The 19913-nt window shown below is 31.8% G+C and overlaps 1 protein-coding gene across 2 annotated transcripts; it reads left to right on the forward strand.

The window, feature by feature from the left end:
• The first annotated feature begins 2787 nt into the window (after window positions 1-2787).
• On the forward strand, window positions 2788-19161 carry LOC143056615 (uncharacterized). 2 transcript variants are annotated; one of them, XM_076229772.1, is made up of 10 exons: window positions 2788-3082; window positions 3289-3365; window positions 7841-8005; window positions 9200-9312; window positions 9969-10113; window positions 10661-10863; window positions 13616-13663; window positions 15472-15583; window positions 16148-16324; window positions 18301-19161. In XM_076229772.1, the coding sequence occupies exons 3-10, from the start codon at window positions 7921-7923 to the stop codon at window positions 18555-18557; spliced, it is 1140 nt and encodes a 379-aa protein (XP_076085887.1). In that variant the 5' UTR covers window positions 2788-3082; window positions 3289-3365; window positions 7841-7920; the 3' UTR covers window positions 18558-19161. The 2 variants fall into 2 exon arrangements, with proteins under 2 accessions (XP_076085887.1, XP_076085880.1); XM_076229765.1 differs by having other exon boundaries at window positions 2789-3082; window positions 3289-3331.
• The last annotated feature ends 752 nt before the right edge of the window (window positions 19162-19913 follow it).

The raw sequence follows: 19913 nt of genomic DNA on the forward strand, positions 1-19913 counted from the left end.
CTTATTTCCACTTCATTAGAACTCTAATTGGCAACCATGCCACGTCTTCTTATTGTAAAGTATTGCTATTTACTTTTGATTTTCTTAGAAGGCATATACATAGCATCTTTACATTAAATCACTTAACATTATATATGTAGTGATTTACATTTTCCTGAGAAATATTATATATAACCTATTTATAAGAACTCTTTGCGCTTGTAATTTTTATTATTGCTGTTGTAAATCAGTCTGTTGGTTGGTCTTTTTTTTAATTGTTCACACTTCGTCTTATATTAAATGCGTTTCCCTCAGTTTTAGTTTGTTACCCCGATTTTGTTTTTTGTCCATGGGTATACGAGTTTTAAACAGCGGTATACTACTGTTGCCTTTATTTACCGGTATTACTATATTACTTTACATAATATGTTTGCTTATTTTTAAATATATATATATATATATATATATATATATATATATATATATATATATATATATATATATATATATATATATATATATATATATATAACTCGTCTAAACATCAACCCAACAATGTTAGATCTGTAAATTTGCTTTCGCAAATGTTTGGTTCTTCCCTCGCCGGGATTCGAACCCATGCTACTGTGATATCGTGACACCAAATCGCCTGCACTGCAGCCGTCCCGCTAGACCACACGACCACCTGGGCTCTTAAAAATAGAGCTTTCGCTGGCCGTGTGTTACCTTTCCACGTCAGTTTTAATCTAGCGGCGTACTGCAGTACATGATATATAAGGCATGAAGATGTTATTGTTACAGATCAGCTAAATTATCTATAGTAAAGGATATATATATATATATATATATATATACAACTCGTCTAAACATCAACCCAACAATGTTAGATCTGTAAATTTGCTTTCGCAAATTTTAGGTTCTTCCCTCGCCGGGATTCGAACCCATGCTACTGTGATATCGTGACACCAAATCGCCCACACGACCACCTGGGCTCTTAAAAATAGAGCTTTCGCTGGCCGTGTGTTACCTTTTCACGTCAGTTTTAATCTAGCGGCGTACTGCAGTACATGATATATAAGGCATGAAGATGTTATTGTTACAGATCAGCTACATTATCTATAGTAAAGGATATATATATATATATATACAACTCGTCTAAACATCAACCCAACAATGTTAGATCTGTAAATTTGCTTTCGCAAATGTTTGGTTCTTCCCTCGCCGGGATTCGAACCCATGCTACTGTGATATCGTGACACCAAATCGCCTGCACTGCAGCCGTCCCGCTAGACCACACGACCACCTGGGCTCTTAAAAATAGAGCTTTCGCTGGCCGTGTGTTACCTTTCCACGTCAGTTTTAATCTAGCGGCGTACTGCAGTACATGATATATAAGGCATGAAGATGTTATTGTTACAGATCAGCTAAATTATCTATAGTAAAGGATATATATATATATATATATATATATATATACAACTCGTCTAAACATCAACCCAACAATGTTAGATCTGTAAATTTGCTTTCGCAAATTTTAGGTTCTTCCCTCGCCGGGATTCGAACCCATGCTACTGTGATATCGTGACACCAAATCGCCCACACGACCACCTGGGCTCTTAAAAATAGAGCTTTCGCTGGCCGTGTGTTACCTTTTCACGTCAGTTTTAATCTAGCGGCGTACTGCAGTACATGATATATAAGGCATGAAGATGTTTTTGTTACAGATCAGCTACATTATCTATAGTAAATGATATATATATATATATACAACTCGTCTAAACATCAACCCAACAATGTTAGATCTGTAAATTTGCTTTCGCAAATTTTAGGTTCTTCCCCCGCCGGGATTCGAACCCATGCTACTGTGATATCGTGACACCAAATCGCCTGCACTGCAGCCGTCCTGCTAGACCACACGACCACCTGGGCTCTTAAAAATAGAGCTTTCGCTGGCCGTGTGTTACCTTTCCACGTCAGTTTTAATCTAGCGGCGTACTGCAGTACATGATATAGAAGGCATGAAGATGTTACAATTTAGCTGATCTGTAACAATAACATCTTCATGCCTTCTATATCATGTACTGCAGTACGCCGCTAGATTAAAACTGACGTTGAAAGGTAACACACGGCCAGCGAAAGCTCTATTTCTAAGAGCCCAGGTGGTCGTGTGGTCTAGCGGGACTGCTGCAGTGCAGGCGATTTGGTGTCACGATATCACAGTAGCATGGGTTCGAATCCCGGCGAGGGAAGAACCTAAAATTTGCGAAAGCAAATTTACAGATCTAACATTGTTGGGTTGATGTTTAGACGAGTTGTATATACATTATGTACACAGCCATGTATCACCATCATTGATGGCGATCCGATGGATACATCTGTTGTAGGGTTGTCATTGACTCAGACGTACTTATATATATAACTCGTCTAAACGAGTATATATATATGTGTGACCTGTTATTGCAGACATCTTTAGTTGTGCTATGGTTGTCTTATTAGCAATCATACTACATTTTCTACTAAAACAAATAATCGCAATAAAGTTGACAAATTACTTTTCAAATTTAACAAAATTAAACCAAGATCATTCCATTTCTATTGCGTATTTTAATCAGATCGCTCTTCAAAATAGTAGTATACGTCATATATATATATATATAAATAATCATGGTAAATTCTGAAATCTGACCACACGGTCATTCGTGCATCACACAATGAAAATAAATTGTTTGCTACACTTATTTACGCATAAACTTAAATTTTTGTACCTGTGTAGTATACAATTTCTCATTGTTGACCTACATCATACCCGGTATAAATTGTTATGTTATAAACTAAACAGCTTTTACACATGTTACAGCAAGGATCGAATTCTTGACAATTTTTACGGGTTTCCTTAAATTGAAATGTCTATCAAAACCTTCACAGTGAGATCATCATGATTATCAAGGATTAGAAGAACTCTTAAGTAAAACAATGCACTGCAATGAGCTGGCGAATATTTTACTTCAAAGATATGCAGACCTATTTGTTTGTGTTCATAGTCTCTTTTCTGTGTATACACAACCAAAACTGCCTACCATGCCATTCGGAACAAGATAATTCAGTAAGTATTCAAATGTGTGTAAAAATGAAAATATTTTCAAAAGCTTTTTAATTACATGATATTGAATAATGATTTATATTAGAAAATAAAGGAAGTTGACTAATATTGAGGATTAATTATAAAAAACGTCTTTCTCTCTTATTCGGCATTGTTTTGTAAATTATATGCTCTTATAAACCTGATTTAAATCCCATGTTATTTTGTAGGATTACGCCGTAAATTGTACTGCTTCCATATATGCAGGAGAAAGTAAGTACGAGTATTCTACCTGTTTGATAGAAAGGTAAGTGCAAGTAGTGGTTAACATACTGGAAGGTTTTTTTTGTCGGCTAACTCGGTGTACCTGTACTGTGTCACAACACATCCGAAGTTCACGATAGGAAATTCTTTACTGTAAAATGCAAAAGAATTATTAAAAAAAGATGCACAGATTGTCTTTAATATTGAATTGGACATCTTTTGAATTTTGATATCCCTTTAAGGTCCATAGGGTGATATAGTTTCTAACGCTTTAATGTAGTTATACATTGAAGGCTTTCAAGTATGTTTCTTTATAGAGTTCCTGATGAAGGCAAATTCAGAATAGCACATAAGATGCTATAAAGTGATGGTTTCAAGTTCTAATAGAAGCATATCATTTGATTTCCATGCAAAGTCCAACTTTACTTTTGAGATAATATTAGGGGCTCATTAAGCATTTAGGAAATAAACTCATCATAGATACCAGGATTGAAATTTTATATTTACGCCAGACGCGCGTTTCGTCTACAAAATACTCATCAGTGACGCTCGAATGCTCGAATAAAAAAATGTTAAAAAAGCCAAATAAAGTAAGAAGTTGAAGACCATTGAGGTCCAAATATTACTAAAAGTTTTGCTAAAAACAGCTACGGTAATCTATTCTTGATGTAGAAAAACCTTAGTATTTCAAACATTCAAAGTTTTGTTAACAGTTAATTTATATATGAAATGTGAATGATATTCATGTGTTCTCTATTAGAAAGGAACGAGGGAGTTGTTGGATGGCTAAAAAACACAAGTTAACGTATCGTCTTTTCTTTTGGCAAACTATTGAAATATTGGAAATGTCATTTAGACAAACCAACTGCTTTCTGAATGTATAAAGATATTGTAACGAGCTAAACAGTTTGTTTTATAAGTATTTTTACACCGATACGAGTTTTTAAAAGCTTATGAGGCACCAGTTATAGACTTCTGATAATACCCACCATCACATTTAATGAGATAAGTTGGATACGAAAGAAAGGACAAAATTTGATAATTAAGAAAGGTTTGATTGTTTTAATCTTTTAAATCTACTGTGATTCAAATAATTATAAATTTTATTCTTTTAGTAGAATGGAAAATCAATTGATTTTCTTCTAAAGCTACAAATGTTTGTTTATAGAAATCCTCGATTTTATATTGTCATACTTATTTATTGTTTTATTGCAGTGCAATCTTGTTCAGTTTTTATAACAGAAGCATTTTATACCCAACTACTTAACAAGAGAGTAATTTGAAGTTTCGTTTTTATCTTACCCCTAACGATAGATGACAGCTGTGCATTAATGGGTTCGAAGTGGGTTTTATTGTTCAAATAGTTGACCCTTTAACTATACAGCCCTCGCACGGTCGGTATTCTATCTTTTCCATTTGTTGTCAAAGGAGTAGGTCCGGCAAAGGCCGATTTTGGCCTCAAATTTCAGGTTCATCTGACGATAGATTTTGGATACTTTTTAAACACTTTAGTGTCTATTTAAGTCGTTTCAATTAGTTAATGTACAAGATTTTAACTAATTTAGTCATTAAAAACGCTCCGAATTGAGCTTAAATATGAAAAATCTATCAAAATGCCCAAAAATTTCACTTTTCAGATGATTTTTGTCAAAAATGAAAGTGGCCGTATCCGTGTTCATCCTGAATCTTTATATATATTATGTGTTATCATCAAATACAACTTACATTTCAATAGTATGGCTGAACACAAATGCGGCCATTTTTATTTCAGACGGAAACCGTCTTAAATTAAACTAAAATGCTAAAATTGTGAAGATTTCAGTAATTTAGCATGATTTAATGATGCTATTACCAGGCATGGGGTAATCGTAATCTTTAATCGTAATCAGTTGTAATCGATAACATTTTGCAGTGTAATCCTATGTAATCAGTAATCATGCCATTTCTGATTACAAGTAATCGTAATGTAATCGATTACATGGCAAAATACAGGTGTAATCATGATTACTTTTCGATTACTTTAAGATTACATTCATATGATTACTTGCTGATTACAAATCTTGTATATATATATATATATATATATATATATATGAAAATAGATTTTGATAGACAAGATGAAAATAAGAAATGTAAAGCTTGAATGAAAAATCATGAAACTAGTAATCACAATGATGGGACCTTGTTTAATGTGATCATCTATATAACAAATCTGTATAACCAAGTGTTTTATTTTGTTAACAGTTTACAAAAGGAAATTTATTCTCCAATATTTCTTTGTGAGATTGAGCTCTGTTGATACAAGAATATGCCTTGAAAGCATTTGTTTTCCTTGATTGAAAACTTCTGATATTAACTCCAATTTCATATCAGTTTACCCACTATTTTTACATAAATACATTGAAATTCAAATGCAGAAAACATTTAGTTCCTATTTGACTTTGATGGTCGGCATAAATATGTAAGCCCACTTAATTCAAAATGGAAGTTAAAACCAGGTTTCATTTATTGACAAAATTGAATAAATTTTATTTTCCATAAATTCCTGTATAAAATGTGCTTTCTTATTTTTATTCTTTATTAACTTTAAGCCATAAGGCTCACCAGCATAAACAAGTACAAGTACAGTGTATACATATGGCATAGTATTGCAAACAATATATATTGCAAACAATATGCATAGTAAACAATAGGTGACGTCAGAAGTTTCATCAATACAATAAACATTCTTAATATAAAGAGAAATGTATAATTTTTCCTAAGTTACAAAACTGTTTTGTGTTTTCACCTGACAATAATTCTATTAATTTCAATTAGATCAAGTATTAAAAATTTTCAAACAAATAATGACAATCAACCACTTTTAACTTTACTGATTTTGTTATATTAAGACAATAAAATTTTAATACCCAAGCCCACTTATTGTTTGTTTAAAAAAATGGAAGTAGGGATTAGCACCTGTAAAAACATTAATGGATGTGTCAATTAAGTCCCAACAGACAATAAAACTATACTTAATTAATTTTTCCTTATTTTCAGTTTTTTTGTTAATTAGGTAGTTGGTTACAATTTGTAGTTAAAAATAAAGTTATATCTTTTACATAGAGAAAGGACACTTGTCTATAGCTATTTTATCAAATTACACATGTTACACTGTAACTGTCTTGTCTATAAATTCTTTTAAAAAGATGAATAAATTAAGGCTTTTAAAAAAAATCACCAAAATAAGCTTTATTGTGAGGATAAAAAGTTATAAAAAAAACTTTAATATAGCAATATACAATGTAATCATAAGTAATCTAAAGTAATCATGATTACAATAAAGAAAAGTAATCTAATGTAATCGATTACATATGAAATAGGGTGTATTTGTAATGTAATCGATTACATTTTATTAGCAAAGTAATTGTAATTTAATCGATTACATTTAAAAGTAATCGACCCCATCCCTGGCTATTACCAGATATATGCGCATTGTATTGTCAAAAACAGCATGTATTTATGTAGCAGAAGCAGTCTACTTTCCAATAAATAACTAAAAGTTTACATTTTAACAATTTTGTAAAACTTCTATATTTTGGGGCCAAAAAGGGGTCTTACTGGACCTACTCCTTTATATTATTATAAACATTATGCTTGCTCTTATATAACAATAATTTAATTACATTAAAAGTTTCATACAATTTCTTTATTTGGATTGTGTGAGGCATTCCAAATGCAGTATTTGATTATATTGAACTGAATGCAATGTTTATGCTTTATAATTTTGCTTTCTTTAATGATTATTTACTATTAGTGGATCAATGCTACTGCTCATGGACTTTAAATCCTCGAGGGTATCACCAGCTTAATTTTGTTTACTTGTTGATAGTTGTCTCATTGGCAATCATACCACATCTACTTTTTTATATTAGCTGTTCATACCTTTTTATGAATCAAAGGCTTCTTCTTGTGGATATTTAATCATCCAGGGTATCACAAGCCAAGTTGTCACCACTCAGGTTTTGAATCAATGCTACTGCTGGTAGACATTTAATCATTGAGGGTATCACCATCCTAGTTCACACTTTTGTTTTGAAAAATGAACTTAAAAAATCATTGAATGTTTTGATCTTCTTACAAATTTACTGTTTATACTATGTTAAGTTACTGGATAGTATTTTCTTCCCACAGACATTGATTACCTTAGCTGTATTTAACATAATTGTTTATGAGTAAGGTTGTAATGTTCCTCAACCTTTTTTGGTTGGAACGCCACTGATGAGTCTTCGATATATGTAGATGTGACACGCCCTGACGTTACAAATTTTATCAGGAACCTTGCCAAATTTTCAAACTGGGGATATTCGTTTCCTTCTGTTACTTCAATCCATTATATCTTCTGATGTGGTTTGATGGTCTTTAAAGAACTTTTTTTTCAATTTGCTATCTCCGTTAGTTTCAAAATTATAAACATTATCATATCATATGATTATCATTCCAAAAGTAAATTATGGTAATCATGAGTTTCTTTTTTAGATTGTAGTGACTCATTTCTTTCTGGACAATATGAAGATCTGTATGAGCAGTTATACTGGTCTGAAAAACCAGATGATTTGATGTTGAAACCCATACAGTCAGAGTATCGTGATAGTAATAACCTGTATCCTGGTTTTTTTGTAGAAATAAAGCCGCCTCGATCAGGTATTTCAATATAAACTTTGAGTTATTGTATGAAAAATCCTTAATGTTTGATGTACTTTGATGGTCTATTAGCACATTGGATAACATTGAAACAAAATTCTGTTTTGACGTGGTAATAACAATACTTATTATTAAAGTTGTTTATTTTAAGCATTCTACCAATACATATAGCCAGTAGATCTATAGCGGTCTTATAAACAACAAATTTTCCAAATCATAAAATCATTTAGATAGTATCATTATACAATTATGGTCCGCTGAGGAGTTGATTGTCCAAAATTGTCAACCCGAGTCAGGGTTATTCCATGAGGGCTTTAGCTCGAGAGGAATAACTCTTGCTCGGGTTGACAATTTTGGACAATCACCGACTCAATGGGCCACAATTGTGTTATTATACCAAACTAACAGTGGAAGGGATTTTGACTCATTGTAAAAGCACTTAACCTTACTTAAGTCAGTAACAAACACAAGTTGACGTTAAGAAATACGTCATTTTTGTCTTAGGATTCTAGTATGTACAACGAAGATAGATTCTTTTTGTAAGATATTAATGTCCCTGAAAAGGACCGTTTATTAGATATATCATCGGAACAAGATTCACGTCCAATGCCTTATTTCCTCTTCTCTCAATTAATGGGCTTCCTGTTATTTGAACGTTGCCATTTTGTTTATTTTACGTTTGTGACGTCATTTTCATGGGTGCAAATCAAGAAACAAAAAAGGTTTTTCTCCGGAGAATAATAGGATTGAATTTTTTCGAAAAACTAAGGATTTTCTTATTCCAGGCATAGATTACCTGAGCAGTATTCGGCACAACATTTTGGAATTTTTGATCCTCAATGCTCTTCAACTTTGTACTTGTTTGGCTGTATAAATATTTTGAAATGAGCGTCACTGATGAGTCTTATGTAGACGAAACGAGCGTCTAGCGTACTTAATTATAATCCTAGTACCTTTGATAACTATTATTCAACGCTGGTGTAAATTTTTAGGGTTATTCGTCCTTCCTTACAATTGAATGAAAATTAACTGAATTATTCCATGTCACGTGATAACGTATTGCCCAATAAAATTGTTTGTAATATATGTAAGGTATAATAATATCAATGATTTCATTTAATATTTATTAAATAATTATAAATTGATTTTGATGGTAAGGAATTAAATAAGTTGTTTACTATAAACATTTTTCAGGTTCTATTAAGGATGTTAAAGGATTTCAATTCAATTATCAAGAAGAGGGAAATGTGAAGAAATGTGTCATAATTATCCTTTCTAATGCCAGTCTAGATCACAACCATAGGGAGGTAAGTGGTCCTGTTATTGATATTTATTGGGTATTATTTGAATAATTACTTTACTGCATTCATATTGATTATGTTGTACTCTTATGATTAATCTGTAATATTTTGTGACAAATTTATTTTATGAAAACTATTTTGTTGTGTTTTATTATCATGAATACCATATTGCTGTAATATCGATGAAAGTGTAGTCCTCTATTATCAAATGTGAACTAATCACTACGCTGCCCCTGTAGTCCTATATCATAAACTGTTAAGTAATGCATGCCACAACCCATGAAGTACCAGATTTACAATTATGACAAATACCAACAACAACAACCTGTGTAGTCTCATATTTTAAAATGTGACGCAATGCCATTGTAGTACCGTATTAACAAATATGAAAAATGCATACCACATATTCAGTAGTTCAAGATTTACAGATTTGATGCTATGCATACCGCATTTTCCGTAGTCAACACAAGTGTAATGCAACGTGTTTCAATATACATTTCTTAAATAAAAGATATTTGTCAGTAATTCAAAAGTAGTATAATAACTTCCACAAAATCAACATAAGTAACTAAATGCTTTTTGTTTATAGTTTATACTGCATCATCACTGAAAATTAGATATCCTGACAGTAGTTAAACTTTAATTGTAAATACGTCTTGCAGAATAACCTGAAATTAGTTGTAAAACTATGGCCTATGCATGGAGGGAAAAACTTCCTTTTTACAGCATGGAGTCTTCCCAAGCCGCCCGAAGATGAATCCGGTGGAAATCAAACAAGATATGGAAAAACTGGCAAATATGGTTTGGGTTAGTATTTTGTGTCTTTTTGTGATTGCATGTGTTCTCTACACATACAGATCCAAATAAACAGTAACTGTACCATCAGTATATCAAATATACCACAAAAGAGTTTAATATCTTTTACTAATCTTTTTTGACTGCAGTTTATATTTTTAATCTGTAGTTAATTGATGAAAAAACCCTTATAAAATATTGGCAAGAAATTTGTAGTCAAGATAGATTTATATTGCATGTAGATAACTTCAAATTAAAAACAAAATATATATGCTGACTAACATATTAGTGCTCAAGTTGCTTTTTAATAATGTGAAGCGATAAACTATTTCTGTATATTCAGCATTCAGTATTTCCTAGCATGCATTAAAATAAATATGTCACTTCTAACGTGACGATCCAGTAAAACATGTGTTGTTATATTGCAAACAAATAACTAAATCAGAAATGAATAAAAAAAATAGTTTTATCCATACAAACGTAAACTTTTATATTCAAATTCTGTATTTTGTTTTTATTGCGAATATAAGCTCTTTGCTTTTTACTTTATAAACAACAGCTTTGACAGATGACTCTGCTGATTGGATTACTACCATTGCCTACCATAACGATGTAAATAACAGATACATAAGAATTTGGTTTGTTCAAGCACCAAATGAATATCTATTTTCTAAATATTTAGTCACATTAGAAATGATACTAACGGGGGAAGATACAAGCGAAGAACACCGAAATAAAACTGAAGAATTAACGATTTCAAAAGTAAGTACATTTTTTTCAAAATCAAAAATGGTCCTGGAAATCATAAACAAGTATAAGTATGATTGCAGATTATTAAAGGTGTAATACCACCATTGATTTTCCCCTATTAGTCTTTGTTAAATTTGCACTTTCCAAAAAAATGTGCAGAAGTTATCTTTGTTTCAAATAAAGAAATACTTGGCATGAGTAAAGTTTTATCCTGTGCAATACTATAGACAAAAATTTCACATAACATTTCATTGCTTACAAGAAAATAACCATCATTGGGAGTTAACCAATCAAATTTCTCCCCTTATCTAACCAGTGTACAAGATTTAGGAACTATGTTACCTCAAGTTTACAAAATATTCTATAAAAACTCTTAAATAAAAAGAGAATAGTGATTTGAAATACCCAAGACATATGTTTATGAAACAGAAATGTTTTACTGCAATAAAATGTAGGATTAATTTCAAACAACTGTAAAATTCAATGGAATATTTTTTTCGACCTATTTTCGTATACAACCGGATGTGACGAACCATGATTTGGAGGTATTACACCTACACAGTCACGGTTATCATGCATTGTATTACCTTAAAGGTGTATGTTGGGCAGTTTATGTTTATTTTTTAATTTGTTTGTCAAATTTCATCCAGCAAAATATTTTATCAGAATTAAATTAACAATTCACTTCCTCGTGAATGTCTATAGATGATGATGATCACTCCAAAATGTGTCTGTCGTTCGTACTGGATTCTGTATCGAACAGATATCGAGTAGCTGGAGTCCACACTGGGTTCGGTATCGGATATATATATCTCTAAAAAATTGCGAAAGCATATTTGTGTTCTTCCTTGGCAGTGGTTTGAACTCATGCTATTTGGATACCGACTCAACACCGCCTGTATTGTGTCTAGCGCTCTAGACTACTCGGCTACCTGGAATGAACAAAAAATTAAGCATTTTGAAGGTTACATTTCCTTATTGTTTGTCCCACTGTCTTTATTACCCTGCTCAGCTCTAAATAAAATTACATATCTCGGCTTTGTGACGTCAAATACGTTGACCCGGTCTTAAAAACTTTGATCCGGACATATCAGCGACGTCATTATGTTTGAACCGACGAGGATGACGTTCACCCGAACTTATCAAGTCATCTTTTGGTTTGCTGGTAAAACAAAGAAAAAACTCTCAAAATCGATTATCAGGTTATCGGCATATAGATATTGTAAAATACCAGATGCTCGACACAATATAAAGGCTTTTTGATCTCGTTATTTTAAGTAAGCCAAGGAAAGTTAAGATTGCATCTAGACAAAAAATTATAACCACATAATATCAAACAACAGGTCAAAAGAATTTAAGGATGTATGACACAATAATAACACGCTCACTCGACAAAGCCTTCATATTGTGACTTACAGGTGATATTTTACAATAATTATATGCAGACAGCCTGATAATAGGTACTTTCAGTAGAGTCTACAGTTATAAGACATTACATGATATATTAGGCATGGAGATTTAATTGATATATGAAGAGTATCTGGAGACCGTGTAAAGCTCGGATAAAAGATGTATAACAAGTTGATGGGAACAATGATTTGTTCGGGAATTAGATAGATAGCTAGATTTGTTATCACTACTTAGTTATCAGAGGTACAAGGATTATAATTTAGTACGCCAGACGCGAGTTTCGTCTTCATATGACTCATCAGTGACGCTCAAAATATTTATAAAGCCAAACAAGTACAAAGTTGAAGAGCATTGAGGATCCAAAATTCCAAAAAGTTGTGCCAAATACGACTAAGGTAATCTATGTCTGGGAAAAGAAAATCCTTAGTTTTTCGAAAAATTCAAAGTTTTGTAACAGGAAATTTATTAAAATGACCACATTATTGATATTCATGTCACCACCGATGTGTTGACTACTGGGCTGGTGATAGTAAGTGTCTTGAGTCTGACTTGTAAACTATATCAGATTATCACCAGAATTAAAGTTTGAGATTGCAAAGAGGCGTTTTATCTGGGCGTCACTGGTGAGTCTTGTGTGGACGAGGCGCGTTTTTGGCGTATTGAATTTTAAACCTGATGTTTTTTGTTATCCATTAATCATGTGTTTCTTCGTCTAATACGTTCTCCTATTTATTTGTATTATAGTCCTGTAATATTATGTTGTCATTTCAATGTTATATTTAACATAGCCATTAAAGTGCGAGGTTTGGCATGCCACAAAACCAGGTTCAACCCACCATTTTTTCCTTTAAAAATGTCCTGTACCAAGTCAGGAATATGGCCATTGTTATGTTATTGTTCGTTTCTGTGTGTGTTACATTTTAACGTTGCGTCGTTTGTTTTCTCTTATTTTTTAGTGTAATTTCTATTGCGATAAGACGTGTCACGGTACTTGTCTATCCCAAATTCATGTATTTGGTTTTGATGTTATATTTGTTATTCTCGTGGGATTTTGTCTGATGTTTGGTCCGTTTCTGTGTGTGTTACATTTTAGTGTTGTGTCGTTGTTCTCCTCTTATATTTAATGCGTTTCCCTCTGTTTTAGTTTGTTACCCCGATTTTGTTTTTTGTCCATGGATTTATGAGTTTTGAACAGCGGTATGCTACTGTTGCCTTAATTTATCTACACCATCGACACTCGAAATTTAGTACGAAGTTGACGAAAAAATGCGATAGATAGAAAATAGCTAGACATCAAATAAGTATATTGTATACTGCAGCATTTAGATTGATGACCATTCTATCCTTCTTTCAGGCAGATTACACATTCTTAAATGTCAAACAAGGAAGATACAGAGTATTTGTAAGTAAAGTGTTTACTCAACCAGAATCATCAATAGAACAATAAAAGATCTTAGATACAAACTTTATGACTAAACTTATAGTTTACTAGACAAAACGAAACCATATATTCAAAGACAATAGTTAATTCTGTATTTTTTTAAATTATATCACCTCTACCTTTAAGAATTTCATTTCAAAGTTGTTTTACCAAATCTGATAACAATTCTGAAATAATTTTTTGATTCCTCGTCATATAAAATGGGAACGTTATTTTGATGTATGCCTTTTTGTGCTTCTTCGTTACATTTGTTGTTTTTATAGTGATTAAGATGATAGCACAATGTTGACTGCTGTACCCCAATTTATTGACATTTTTACCTATTGTGTCTTTTGTTTTGTTCACGCATCTATGACAATATAATGGAATTTGATGCGACTGTCATACAAGTGGGAGGTTTAGGTAGCTATAAAACCAAGTTTAATCCACCATTGTCTAACAAAATGCCTGTACCAAGGCAGGAATATGACAGTTGTTATCCATTCGTTTGATGTGTTTGAACTTTTGATTTTGCCATTTGATTGGGGACTTTCCTTTTTGAATTTTCCTTAGAGTTCAGTATTTTTGTGATTTTACTTTTTCCCATACGATTTTAGGAATGAAGAAAAGATAAAATAAGATAAAGTTATTTTATTTCCTAATCTTTTAAAGGAACATTTCACATTGAACGAATTACTTTTAAGATTAAATGAACTTTAGTTTTAATCAGATTGAATTAATCGGCAGATAATTCATTGTCATACATATATTATAAACAGCAATAATTGTCTTTTTCTGAATTTAAAAATTTAAGTATAAAACTTACAATTTTGTAGATAAAATATTGTTCTGGCCTAGTTCTAATTTTCCTTTCTTTGATGGTGATATTTGTCCTGTGTTGCAGTGTAGACACATTCGCTGTGATAGTATATGCAGTGTCATTATGAAATGTTAGATATTGATACGATATCAAAGTATACTTTGTTGCAAATAGGTATAATTTGTTAAAATAAATCTATGGTAGATTTTCTAAAATTATTTTTAGTATTTAATCTTATTCAATCTTAAAAATAAGACTGTAATGTTGTTGTTTTTTTTAAATTACCATAACAAAAAAGCCTGTAAACATAGTTAACTTTTACCATTACATATATGTCCTGTATTGCGACATTTCGAGTGTGAATTAGCATGGCGTATGATGCGTGCATCGTAGCTCACGCTTACCCCTTTGAAGCACACGGCCTCCATTGCTCCTTATTGAGTTCATGAGATTACATAACTTTGTTTGTTACTTTGATTCATCTTCAAAATTGATTAATGGGATTTGAACATCGTTAAGCTACTGTTGCCTATAACCACGGTTATTTCAATATATTAAGCGTCCAACCTGGAAAATATTTTCTGAAAGCTTGAAATGTATTTAAATTCAAAATAAAGTCTTTCAAAAAGATAACTTTTGAAATTGGATTTAAAAACATATATTGATTATATTATGATTTTATTGGTCATTTAGAGCTTAACAGCTGTAATCCTTTTAAACACTTCACACTGACGAATGGTAGGAACCTATGTAAAAAAACAATTTGATGGACGAAACATTATAAATATGAAAGAAACAGTCATCTAAAATATCATGCAAAATTATATAATGAATTTAAAGGACATTTGATTTCATACACTTTGTACGTTTGAAATAGTGAAGTACAATTATGTTATTTATTTTGACTGAAAACTCTCGATAGATACCAATACTGACAATAACATATACTAAACATTTTGTTTAATTCAAGGTTCAGGCCTATGACGATAAATTGGACTCGCTGAATGATTGTAGATGTAAGAAAGGAGGAGGATGTACACAATGTGTTAAAACAATGACAGCCGTCATAGTTGTACCTAGAAGTACCTATTAATCTAACATCTACCTATTTCATTTTATTCAATCACATTAACCTTTTTACAACATGAGTGTTTAAAGTTAACTTTTGTTTTACATCCGACTATGAGGCTATGGCGTGTACTGAAAATGCTAGAAAGAAACAGAGAGAATGGGGGATAGTTTGATCTGCGTTTCTGTATTAGTTATAACCATATATGATTTATTAATACAATAATGCATTAAAAAGTGATAACAAAACTATTTAATTACATGCGTCTGAGATGCTTCTCTGGATTTACCGTCATTGGGGAACATCACAAAGTTAAATATTTGAAAGTCAGGGATGTACAATCACTACAATATACGAAACAGTGAAAGAGCTTTATTACCAAAACAGACATAAATCTGATAGCCACATATACCTACTGTTAACTTTACATAATTTTAGCTATATTGTCCGAAAATTTTGCTAAATAAGAAATGTCAATTTCACAAACTTTTTTTTTAAATATGAAAAACCGCATATTTGAAGCAGACATGATTCTATTAATCCACATTTGTTCTAAATATAATGATGTTAAATTTAGGTGAAGATGTAGTGATGACTACTGAGCTACAGTCATCAACAGCAACAACTTCACAACCACAAAAAACGGCGGCGGAAACTGACCAAACAATCAACCATGTTTTACCGAGCGTTCTTGGTTTTGTTGCTTTTTTGCTTGTAGTAGTAATAATTGTTGGTTGTTATCTTCTTCACAGAGGTAAGAGATTATGTTATTGTATTCTGCACAGACATAGAGGTAAAAACATTTGATGTTGTACTTTTAAAGATAAAGAGGTAGGACTATTTATTGTTATATTCTTTATGGCAATAGAGGTAAGACCATTTGTTTGTTGTATTCTATAGGTTGCATTTCTGTAAATATTGACAATGCAATTTCCCATAGGAACTCCTTTTACGGCTAAAACTGTACCACTTTTACTATGAAGTTTTGAAAAAAAATCTTATCCTAGAATTGAAAGTTCATATGCACCACAATTTTTTTCAAAGGTCAAAATATAGGGCTGTGCGGCATATTTTCAACGTTTATATACCCTGAACTTTTCAGAGTTTAAACTTACACTAATTTTCTTAACTACCCCTTCCTCGAATGAAAGGTTACCACAGATTTCAATGTAAACAATATGCACGTGTTTATTTACTGGTAACATTCCCAAGTTCTGTCTCTGCGATATGGAACACAGAGAGCATAACTGGGAACCAGTATGTAAACAAAATCAATTTTCTATGAATATTCAATTACTCCCCAAAAGAGGCGTGTTTTGAGAAACAGCTGTATTTACAAAGTGCAACCTTTATAGAGAAAGAGGAACGACCATCGGTTGTTGTATTCTTTATAGAGAAAGCGATACGACCATTGGTTGTTGTAATCTTTATAGAGATAGAGATACGACCATTTAATGTTCTATTCTTCAAAGATAAAAGCAACAGTAGTATACCGCTGTTCGAAACTCATAAACCGATAGAGAGAAAAAACAAATCCGGGTTACAAACTAAAACTGATGAAAACGCATCAAATATGAGAGGAGAACAACGACACAACAGAAACACAACATTTAAATGTATCACACACAGAAACGAACTATAACGTAAAAATGGCCATTTCCATGACTTGGTACAGGACATTTTAAGAACAAAATGGTGGGTTGAACCTGGTTTCGTTCAGATAGAGATAAGACCATCGGTTGTTGTATTCTTTATTGAAAAAGAGGTAGGACCATTTGTTGTTGTATTTTTCATACAGAAAGAAGTAAAAACATATGTTAGTTTTATTTCTTCGTAGAGAAAGAGGTCGGAATATTTGTTGTTGGTTTTGTCTAAGAAAAAGAGTAAAAATATATGTTGTCATATTCTTCCTATCGATAGAGGTAAAAACATATGTTTGTCATATTTCTTCAGAGATATAATAAGAATATTTGTTCTTGTTTTTGTCTTAAAGAAAGAGGTAAACGTGTGTTTTTATATTCTTTATAGAAAAAGAGGTAAGAATATTTGTTGTTGTATTTGTCCTAGAAAAAAAGGCAAAACATGAGTTGGTATATTCTTTACAGAGATGAAGGTAAGAACATGTGTTGTTATATTCTTCATAGAGATATGGTAAGCACATTTGTTGTTATATTTTTAATAGATTTAAAGGGAAAAAACATGTGTTGCTATATTCGTCGAAGAGATAGTAGTGATGTCATTTGTTGTTGTAATATTAGTATAAATAAATGCAATAGTGTTTGTGTGTGAGGCCTGTTTCTAATTTTTATATACTTTGATGATTACATGTTGAAGGCTTCGACGCAATTTTAAGAGATATTCGAACCACAATGAAATTTTCAATGTTTAAACATTAACAGTTTAATGGATTTGGTGAACGGTTAATTAGAAAATGCACGCAGTGTTTTAAAACGGTTCTCAGAAAGAAGCTATAACACAGCTTGGTAAAGTTGTGTATATTGATATGGCGTATGAAATGGACAAAGAAAGACATATGTTTTATAAATTTATAACACAAAATCCCTACAAGGAAAACAGTAGACAAAACCTATTATTGCTTTTAATCATCTCAACATTACCTTCTTGATATGACTTTCAGCCCTGAGCAAAAACTCACACTTCTCTGGAGTTCTTAATGACGATGATTAGTTCAGCTTAGAATTTATACATGTTTTCTTTTATTTCATTTAGATCAGTCAAAACCTCAACCTGAATCTACTGTGGACATGAGAATTATTACTCCAAATAATGTCCTAACCATTGATAATAGTCCAAAAAATCCAACAAGTGATGAAGTATCTATAGTATCGATTGAATTTTTTCCTCCAACCCCAGAGAGTCGAAGTGAGGATCTCAATTTTAGTATGCTGATGGATCAGGTCCGTGATTTTGATAAAGAGTTTCTACCTGGTAATGATAACAATAAGACACCAAGTCTTAGTCACTGAGCGAATTGATGAACAACAATCAAATGACAATAATAAATGATGTCCATAGAGAGATCTGGTCATGTTCAGCATTATTACGATGCTGAAAACATTATCAACAAACTAAACATGACATCCATGAGAAAACATCGTATCTTGCTAATCTGTGATTACACTTTATATATCGGCCTTAGCTATATCATTTCTAATATCATTATAATCATCATTATTATTCATGATGTTATACAACGAAAATAGATGTTTATCATTTATTATTTATTGTTATAATACCAGCGATACCTCTACGAGAAAGAACTTTTCAAGAGACGGCTTTTGTACGAAATTCTTCTTCCTCTGTCTTCTTGATGGTCGGAGTATTAACTGCAGAATACTTGTTATAATACACGTCAAATGAATAAAGATATCGTACCACAAATATAAACAATTTATGTACAAAATCTATTTTGTGTTTTATGGTGAATTTATGTTTCGCAATCAATTTCAGTATCTAGTCTTATTTGTATATAAAAACTAAGATACGTATATATAAGTCATATTGTCATAAACAACAGTTTTTACATTGTGGACTTTGTGTTTCATAATAAATGCTAAGTAATCGCTCGAAGTATGCAGTTTGATATCAATTCTATTAAACAATAAGATAAGAATAAAACGATAATATCAAAATATATTCAAATTAGAACTTAGAACGATTTCACTGGATATGGAACATGCTTACACAAATTGCAATAATGATCGATTATTAAGACTTAGTGTATATTAGTATGCATCTTCTTATTTGATTGTATCTACAATGGATGGACATCAGCATTCGCCACTTGCGACTTATCTCTAAATAAAGGCAACAGTAGTATACCGCTGTTCAAACTCATAAATCCATGTACAAAAAACAAAATCGGGGTAACAAACTAAAACTGAGGGAAACGCACCAAACATAAGAGGAGAACAATGACATAACACTACAATGTAACACACACAGAAACGGACCAAGCATCAGACAAAATCCCACGAGAATAACAAATATAACATCAAAACCAAATACATGAATTTGGGATAGACAAGTACCGTGACACGTCTTATCGCAATGTGAATTTACACTCAAAAATAAGAGAAAACAAACGACGCAACGTTAAAATGTAACACCCACAGAAACGAACTATAATATAACAATAGCCATATTCCTGACTTGGTACAGGACATTTTTAAAGGAAAAAATGGTGGGTTGAACCTGGTTTTGTGGCATGCCAAACCTCGGACTTTAATGGCAATGTTAAATATAACATTGAAATGACAACATAATATTACAGGACTACAACACAAATAAACAGGAGAACGTATTAGACAAAGAAACACATG

Source organism: Mytilus galloprovincialis, chromosome 1, assembly GCF_965363235.1.
Source record: "Mytilus galloprovincialis chromosome 1, xbMytGall1.hap1.1, whole genome shotgun sequence".
NCBI lineage: Eukaryota > Metazoa > Mollusca > Bivalvia > Mytilida > Mytilidae > Mytilus > Mytilus galloprovincialis.